Genomic DNA, 9,120 nt, shown 5'->3' with positions numbered 1-9,120 from the left:
CTACATACATTATTGCCATATGACCCCAACAGCCTAATTAGACTTGTCTTGCAGCACACATTTACTCAAGTCTTATCTACAGGGTCACACCCAACAACTCCCTGTTTACGGTGCACTGCAGTCAATTCTTGACAGCAGAGTCTGAACACAATTTTAACAAGGTGCATACAAACACTACTGAGCTGAGTGAACAAGTAAAAAAGTCACAACATGTTTGGAAAGCATTTCCCTATGCGGCACCATTTACTGTTAGACTGTACTACTGTTTGTGCCTCATTGTTTTGAATAGATTGCACAAGATAGTCCAAGTTGATGCTTGCTGAAAGAAATGGAAATGAAACTGTTTAAAGTGACGTGTTGGTGGTTCTGCTTTCTGTTCTGCACAGAAACGGATCTTTGGAAATTGTGTACTCTCACAGCAGGAGGCATGTTTACCTTATGGAGCTCTACTAATACATTTGAGGACTGTGCCACTAAAAAAATAAACTTTTAATGTAATCATGGTGTAACTGCATCATTTCACAATCTCTTGCCTGTTTTTCTTATACATTCAAATAGAAACATGACTCTGTTGTTGTAGTCATGACTGAGAAACACATGCTTGCTTAACTTGGCATAGTGACATGCAAAGACAGTAAAGTCATAAAGTGAGCAATAAGAAATAAACAAGTATGTTTCTAAAGAGGTTTATTCAAGGACCCTGAGTTCATATAAGAAAATATAAGACTGGAGATCTTACGTTTCACAGCAACATTAGATATGTGACACATTTTAGAGCAGAATCAGAGACACAATCTAGTTAAAGTTTGAATTCACCACACGGATTCTCCTTCTGTTGACTGTGGATATAGTAAACAGTTGTAAAAAAGTGCCTGTGTTACTGTTGTGCTCATTGTTTGGATTGCCATTGCTGGCCCCTGTTAAAGGCCACTGTGTAGTGTGTGCCAACTAAACTTCTGTCTTTTTTTTTTTTTAATAATAATACTCCCTCCTAGATCTAATTTAATTTGTTTTGAAACTTAATCACTTTGTAAAGTACAGCTCTTTGGTCAGCATGGACATAATGCATGGTATTTGTTTCATAGCGTCAAATCCTGGCAGGTTGGAAGAAGACTGGAATTCCAGCGCCACCTTGCGGTTCACACGTGTCATGATCTGCATGATCTCCAGTTCTCTGCCATATTGTTCCAGTGTCTCACACAGGGAGGATATGAACCATGACCCGTTGGCTGTGTTTCTCCAAGCATAATAACCTGTGTGAAAGGAGATACGTATACAGAAATGAAGGACTGGACACGTGTGCACTAATGTGTATGCACAAACATGCAGACACACAAAATCAACCACATACAGTTGTATGCAAAAGCTAGGGCACACCTGGACAAATTATATATTTTGCTAATTTTTGAAGTGAAAGGAAGTAAACACAAGCTCTGAAGCAAATTATTTTTTAAAATAACATTTTCTGCAAACGTTAATGCACAGTTATTTTCTATTTGATTAACTTACACAATAGAAAAAACATAAAATAGCACCTAAGGCATGTGCATAAGACACCAAGTCAGTACTTAGTAACTCCCCCTGTGGCAGATTGAGTTTCTTTATTAGTAGGGGTGGGAATCTCTAGGCACCTCACGATTCGATTCGATTACGATTCAGAGGGCTGTGACGCGATTATAAAACGATTATCGATGCATCTCAATGCATCTTTTTTTCTATACAGGATTTCTATTTTCTCACTGTGTGAGCTCAAGTTTCAAGTTTATTTGTCATTTGCACAAGTCAGGACATTTATGCATTGAAATGCTTGAGTTGAGGCTCAGCTAATCACTCTACAGAAAGTAAAAATAAAAATACAAGAAAAAACAATATACCTGAAATATATTAAATATACACAAAATATAGAGACAATATACATTTTAAAGTGACTAAGTGACTCAGTGTTGTTATTAAAAGTGACTTGGTACTTTTAAAGCAAAGTGTTTGTAATGATCCATAATGAATTTCCTTCCAATATTTTTTTAATAAAACAAATGGAAGTGATGTGGCAAGTGAACTAGATGACTCTCATTCACTGCTCGTTTGGAGCACGAGAAACTGCTGCTACTCATCTGCGATAAAATGCGCAGTTACGGTGAAATAAGATCCAGTGGCAATAGATGACCACGCAGCACGTTACAGCTATTCTACCCGTTTTCTTTAGTGATTTTCTAACTTCGGTTTTGGTCTCGTGGGGGTGGTACGGGGTGTATCGCTGTGTCAGTAAAATATCTTTGAGACGGGGTGTGTGCAACATAGCGCGAAAGCCCTGTTTCGCAACGACTGAGAACCGGCGTGCAGACTGCAGGTCACACAGCAGCGATGCGTTATTCGCATTTATAAGCAGTGCAGTTGGTTTCCTGGTACATTAAATCTTCAACGAGAGACTGTCAAACACTAAAAAGTGGCAAAGCTGAAGTCGCTTCTCTTTTGAATTCTCCCGTTCCACCTTAAATGGTGCTGCATTCACATTCGGCGCCTCAGTTAGAATTTAAGGTGGAACAGGTAAATTCGAACAAGAAACTGGAGAACAAGAAGCGACTTCAGCCTCGTAAAACAGTCGAACGTTGAGAGACTTTTAACAAGAAACTGATCTACTTCTGAGGACTTTTTTCTGGCGGAGACGGGAGAAAGGCGGCAATAGCTGAGCTAAAGCTTAAAGCAGAGCGAAGTAAATCTGTGTTTTCGTTTATATTGTTTGGCCTATACTAGAACATCAGCACACACTGAGACATACTGGACATTAAATGTTGCGGCTCCCAAGGTGGTTTGATTTTTGTTGAAAGGACAAAATGTTAACATTTGGGTTGTGACTCCTGATCTAACCTGGCTTTTAATGCAGAGGGAGCCGGTCGGATTTCTCGCTTATCCAGTAGTGTTTTTGTTATGTGCCGCCACAGACTGTCCGGGCGCTGCACTTACCCACTTCCAAGTTCCGCCTTTTGCGTTGCGTCAACATTACGTTATAAATTAAATATTTAGAAAATCGATTTTTGACATTTGTGAATTGATTCAGAATCGCTCACGTCCGCATCGCGATGCATCTAAGAATCGATTTTTTACCGCACCCCTATTTATTAGTGTTAAGCATTTTCACCCACTCTTTCATAAAGAATGCCACTAACTCTAGGATATTTTTGGGCCGTCTTGCATGCTTAAGATCTAGCCACAGATTTTCAGTGATGCTTCAGTTTCTTGACTGACTAAGTCACATTTGCCTCTAGAATCCATTCCACCACATACCTGCGCAGTGTTTTCTGGCTGCCACACAATCCTAAAGCCTAAGAGATCCACCCCCATTCAAACAATTGACAAGGTGTCCTTTTCATCACATGCTGTTTCTTTTTTCTTCAAATTTATATTTGATGACTGTGGCCAAAGAGTACCATTTTTACTTCATGAGTCCACAGTACTTGTTTTCAAATTTGGCACTTTATACATCGACTCTTATGAGGCTGCAGGTAAGGTTCCCTTCTGATGCCTCTTCCATGTAGATCACGTTTGTGCAAGCAACACTGCACAGCAGAACCCTGCACCACAACTCCCACATCAGCTAAACATATCTGCAGGTCCTTTGCTGTCATATGGGGCTTTGCTTTGCCTTTCTGGACAGTATATGAGATACAAACAATTATCTCTGATTATCTCATTATCTATTTTCCCGGTCTTCCACAATTTTCCGCAACTACCATTTCTTAATTACATAAATTTGAACAGTGGACAAGCTGGAAGAGCTTTGATCTTTTTTGTAGCATTGTAAACATCAATTAGATTAATTTCCAGGTCCTCAGCCAGCTGCTTAGAGAAGCCCATGTTTGCTGAGTGTTAGCACAAGGTTTGATGAGACAGAGAAATTATTACTTTCTCGAATGTCATCAACTGATAATTCCGAACCTAAAGAGTCAATTAAAGCCTACATGGCATCGTAACAGAGGTCATTTAAATATATCAGTTTTAAAGACATAGTAACAAAAAGCAACCTTTTAATTCTAAGGGATAGAAAGAGGATGGGAATAGGTCACATAAAAAGAAATTTTGAATGTTTTTGATACACAAACCCAAAAAAGCATCACAAGTGGATCTCAGAGAAAAAAAATACAAGAAAAAAAATATAGAATATGTGCCCTTTAATAGAAGTTAAGAATACATTTTTTTCTTGTGTTAGTGATGATATAGATTCTGACATAAAACAGATTCCTACCTGGGGCAGTGGAGTACGCATACAAGAAATCTGCTTCAACAGGAATCTTGTGTGTGCTCTCTGAATCAGGACTACTGTCAGTCTCGATGCCAGGGTCCAACTCTGTTCCACGACACGCCTTAATTCAATACACATAATTCATAGGTCAGCAAGTTTACTATAGAGGTGTTACAATCTGTCACCTTATGAACAAACTGGTGACAAAAGGCAGAGGAAATTGGAGGGAAAAAAGCAGACTGGTTTCAACATGTCAAAGCACATTGCTGTAGTCCAAGGGGTAAAACCTTAATAATGCACATTAACTGATCTTTTCTAATTTCAAAGTGTTTAATCTAAATACACTGGAACAAACAACACTGAATTCAATAAATTTAGAGTACTACAAATGTTGGGACACTAGTCCAAATGCAGATACATGTCATGCTCAAAACAGCAATCTCCAAATGCTGCTTCTGGAACTGCTACTCTTCTAACTCATTTACACGAACATTCTAAAATATATTGCCTTAGACCTTTAAACCTAAATTGCTGAGTTGATTTAATCTGTCAAAAGTATTTTCTCTTGTGCAGAAAAATGTACAGTTGCTTTTTGACCTAGACATTTGACCTAAAGGTCCCATGTACAGTCCCCCTTTATTACTTGAAAGGAGGAAAGAAGCAAAGAAAAGAAGAACAATCACGACTACATAAACTAGGTGCAAATGAGAAATGCATATGCTTTTTGACAACAGGCCAATGTGTCTATGTTTGCTGTGATAATGAATTAAGGTGAGGATATATTTCTTGAAAAGACAGGTAATTAAAGTGATGTTTAAAATCTGTAAATCATGTAATCATTTTGAATCAGACCTGTATGAAGAAGAGTTTAGGTTTGCCAGCTAGAGATTTACACTGGTTTCCTCTGAAGAGTCTCGTTAGCTCCTTCAGCTCCATGCATCCATCAGTGCCATAGATCACTCCTTCATCCCCATGACTCAGCAGCACACAGACAAACATGGCTGACTGGCTGTGGTCCTCCTTGGATGCTGAGGGTAAAAGGACATGCACTAATCTACAAACAGTTTCCTATAGCAGTGAACAGCTGGAGCATTTATATAAGCACCTGACAAAACAGAATGTAATAGCTAACACAGTGATAAAAATCACTATGGGGTCATCTTTCACTTCAGCTTTAATTCACTTATGGGTAATAAATATGTCAAGTAATATAAATGTGCAAGAACACTCCATAAAACCTGATGTTAAAATCTCCTTCATTTGTGAAACAGTTCGATTGGTTTGGACTGAAGTACTGAAACCCAGCTCTCTGAAGACTTTCACCACTTTTGCTGCATCCACATCTGTTCCAGCCCGGTCTCCCATCCCTTTCAAGGAGAATAAAAATGAAAAAATTAACATTCTCTTTGAGAGTCAATGATCTCAGAGACCAAGAAGTGACAATTCTTGTCTGATTTAGTTCTTACCTGTTCCAGGGTTAAAATTCTTGTTGTTGATGATGATACATTTCCCAAGTTTAGGGTAGTCCGTTCGGTACCTGTACACGTCAGGAAGCTCTTTGTCTTTTGCATGAACAGGTCCGCTGCGAGACCTAAACAAAGTGTGGATAGATGTTAGAAATTTTGATGCAATTTGTAGCAGCACTGCTGAACAGAATTAAAGGGAATTCCAACTACTGTTTAAAAGAGAAGTAAACAAGCTGTTCAGATTGTTTTGATGAAAAACACACCACTATAGAAAGACTTACCAAGTCAGACTGGTACTAAATGGAATGAAATCTGGGGTCCAAAGTGTTTAAAGCCCCTAAAGTCTACCTCACAAAATGTTATTACAAAACATGATTATGTTTCCTAAGGTCTCCCCTGATACATGCAGGTTGCTAAAAGGAGCAATAGAACTCAAAGAAAACTGATTTACCACAATTTAGCATTATCTACACTCAATATAAAAACTCAGAAGACATGTGTAGCTTCACTGCTTGTTTAGATAGAAAACCAAATGGTGAACCAAATCTTTCCGGTGCAAAAGATATCCTGACCCCTGGTTCTTATCACTAACACCGTAAAGAAAACCAAGTGGGTATTTTGTTCTGCAAAGGGACATTTTTCTTTGAAATATTCTATAGGAGTTTGTTTACTTCTCAACAACCAGTTCGTCCTGAAATATTGAAGAACTGGTGGAATTCCTCTTTAATGGGAGGAAATACAACTGGTGATGTTGCCCACAACTTCTAGAAAGTTGCTTCCACAAGTCATTTATAGTTTTTTATTGTGTAGATAATCTGTCCCTTCCCATAAATACTAAGTTTCCTCCTTCTCAGTTCGGTTGTGCGACTTGTCTAGTTTTCTCCTGGATATCAAAGCCAGGTGCAATAGGAAGTGGCAATAATCCCATAATACATTTTAGTTCATCTCACTCACATTTTATAAGTATTATACAGCATTTAAAGCATTAAAAAAAAATAATTTACCCTTTAGGTTCAAATCCTTTGGCATCCACACTGTCACCTCCATCTGCTTTTGTGCTACCATTCTCCATGTCAGACATGGCCTCTACAAGAACACATTGAAAGGAAAAGAGAAAAATACAACCAGTTTAACAGACATATGGTAAAGACTAAATTCAGGGGCATTTCCATGTTTGGAAATATCTACAAAACAGTGGAACAGACTCTCAGAACAACAACGTATGAACATGTCAAAACATCTGTACGATGGCAATGTACTGACTCAGGTTTTCTATTCAGCACAGAGAACTTCTCTGATCTTCTTGCTTGTTAATGCATGTGCTTGCTTGTGCTGCTCATGCAAGGGTCGTAGGTTATAGAGATGTAACAGACCGAAGGGACTGCCACACTCCTCCTTATTTCCTCTTTTGACAGCCTGTGGGCTGAATCATTAACAGGCATTTAGTTTCAGTTTTCAGTTTGATAACTATTGCCAATCTCTAAAGTCCAGACTATTTAATCGTGGCGATCAAACTCAGTAAACTCTGCTTGTTTGGGTAAATCTGAATATGCATAGAAGATCAAACACCGTTAAAAATTCAACTCCTAGGAATGTCACCTCTCTTGACTGGGGCGGGTGTGGGGACTGACAGCCAGTCAGCCAAAGGTAATGCGCATTACTTAACTAGTTCTTCTTCAGAACACAGAAAGTGACAATCACTTTCAGAACTCCCAGAAAACGGGTAGAAATACAAGAGAGCACTCAGTTTTTGTTTGTAGACTGTAAGGATGAGAGGATATTACTTTAACCACCTTCAGACTAGTAAAGTCATGAGCATACATATCATAGCAGTGCACACAGGGCACAGGCCTAAATGCGTTCCTTATCAGTAGGAAGCTTGTTGTTGTGGTAATGTATTTCCCCTTTAAACTCTTCGTGAAGCAGGACAGTATCACAACTCACTACGACCAAACCTTACCTACAACAAAACGGCATCCTACACCTGGTTTAAACCTTATGGGTGTAAATTAACCTACTTACAAAGTGCTGTTCGAAGCGCGAAGTAGTAGCCTGAAGTTCGTCGGCTGTTTGAGGTGTAACCGCTGGAAGCTTTGAGTCAGTGAGCGCGTGCACCGGGCGCCAGTGAACCAATCACAGCGCGGCTGAACTCTTGGAGCTCCGCCCCCACTTTGAACCAGCACACGTAACCTTCCACAGCAACAAAACTCTCTTAAACTTAACGGTTTGATGGGACAAATTCATTTTATACTTCAATCTCCTAAAAAAATATTAATATAAAAAAAATTATATAGCTCCTAAATGTGATTTTCTGTATCCCCCAAAGTGTAATTTTTTAAAACTTTTTTTTATTTTAATTAACATTTTGCCTCTATTGTGTATATAATTTGTTTTGTAGTTTATACAGCCTATCCAAACTATATCGGTACAAAAACAATGTTACTGGAAGATATTTAAGTAATATAAAATTGATAGTAGCGTTATAGGACTCTACAGATTTCTCTCTCTCTCACACACACACACACACACACACACACACACACACACACACACACACACATTTTCTAAGCCGCTCATCCTTCTGGGTCGCGGGGGAGGCTGGAGCCTATCCCAGCGGTCATTGGGCGAAAGGCAGGATCTACAGATTTCAATACTTGGAAAATGGAATTAAATGTGTGCATGGGTTCACGTCAGAACGCTTCATGGTGATTAAATCTCGAGAAACTACTACAAATACAATCTAAGTGTAGTTTAGTAATAAATAAGAAAAGCTTTTTAACATTAACATAGCTAAAGAACGCTAAAAACACGGTATTTATGAATAAAGAGATGATTTACAAATAAAGAATAAATAATGAAGTACATTAGCCTGTAATGGCCACCAGATGGCGCTGTGCTGCCACATTTTATTCAGACTGATGAGGAGCCGATCAGACACCACTGTTCACATCATCTCTTTGAAAGCATTACAGACTCTCACAGACATTTAGACCAATTATACAGAACAAAAGGACAGAACTAACTAGTGCTGTTACCAAACCTCTTAATGACCTCTCCGATGTTACTATTGATACTGAAGCATATGTCAAAAAAAACAAAAAAACAAAACAACTCCCTCGCTGCATTGATGCTTGGCCCAAGTTCCAAACACACACGTGACCAACGACGTCCGAAGCTTCGGTCGGCACATAACCACGTGACTGCTTTCGAACCTGATTCAACAGAAACATACTGGCGCGGTTTTTAGTTTTAAGCCAAAACCAGACACTTATACCTTATTTTAGTTTTCATATATGAAGCCCACACCTTAATTATGAAAGACTATGTAAAGCAAAGTTATATGTGATTAAGGTTATGCAGTTTGTGAGATTTGCTATAAATACAAGCTGTTAACATCTAAAGTGATGTAATTTTTTT

The 9,120-nt window shown here is 38.7% G+C and overlaps 1 protein-coding gene across 3 annotated transcripts; it reads right to left on the bottom strand.

Annotated features, from left to right (window-relative positions):
• Positions 1–670: 670 nt before the first annotated feature.
• On the bottom strand, positions 671–7,848 carry LOC118806927 (caspase-3-like). 3 transcript variants are annotated; one of them, XM_036568635.1, is made up of 8 exons: positions 7,726–7,816; positions 6,967–7,126; positions 6,708–6,789; positions 5,704–5,828; positions 5,476–5,604; positions 5,090–5,265; positions 4,241–4,358; positions 671–1,253 (listed from the first exon to the last, which is right to left on the bottom strand). In XM_036568635.1, exons 3-8 carry the CDS (start codon positions 6,782–6,784, stop codon positions 1,024–1,026), a joined length of 855 nt encoding a protein of 284 aa, XP_036424528.1. In that variant the 5' UTR covers positions 6,785–6,789; positions 6,967–7,126; positions 7,726–7,816; the 3' UTR covers positions 671–1,023. The 3 variants fall into 3 exon arrangements, with proteins under 3 accessions (XP_036424528.1, XP_036424526.1, XP_036424527.1); XM_036568633.1 differs by lacking the exon at positions 6,967–7,126 and having other exon boundaries at positions 7,726–7,848; XM_036568634.1 differs by lacking the exon at positions 6,967–7,126 and having other exon boundaries at positions 7,722–7,835.
• Positions 7,849–9,120: the final 1,272 nt, after the last annotated feature.

Source organism: Colossoma macropomum, unplaced genomic scaffold (assembly GCF_904425465.1).
Source record: "Colossoma macropomum unplaced genomic scaffold, Colossoma_macropomum, whole genome shotgun sequence".
NCBI lineage: Eukaryota > Metazoa > Chordata > Actinopteri > Characiformes > Serrasalmidae > Colossoma > Colossoma macropomum.
This window is presented reverse-complemented; position numbering and strand designations above follow the sequence as displayed.

Coding starts and splice junctions, on each gene's coding strand:
- LOC118806927 (XM_036568633.1), bottom strand. CDS start 6,784: ATGTCTGACATGGAGAATGGTAGCACAAAAGCAGATGGAGGTGACAGT. Junction 5,829..6,707: donor AAAGGATTTGAACCTAAAGG/GTAAATTATTTT, acceptor CACTTTGTTTAG/GTCTCGCAGCGGACCTGTTC. Junction 5,605..5,703: donor GAATTTTAACCCTGGAACAG/GTAAGAACTAAA, acceptor TCTCCTTGAAAG/GGATGGGAGACCGGGCTGGA.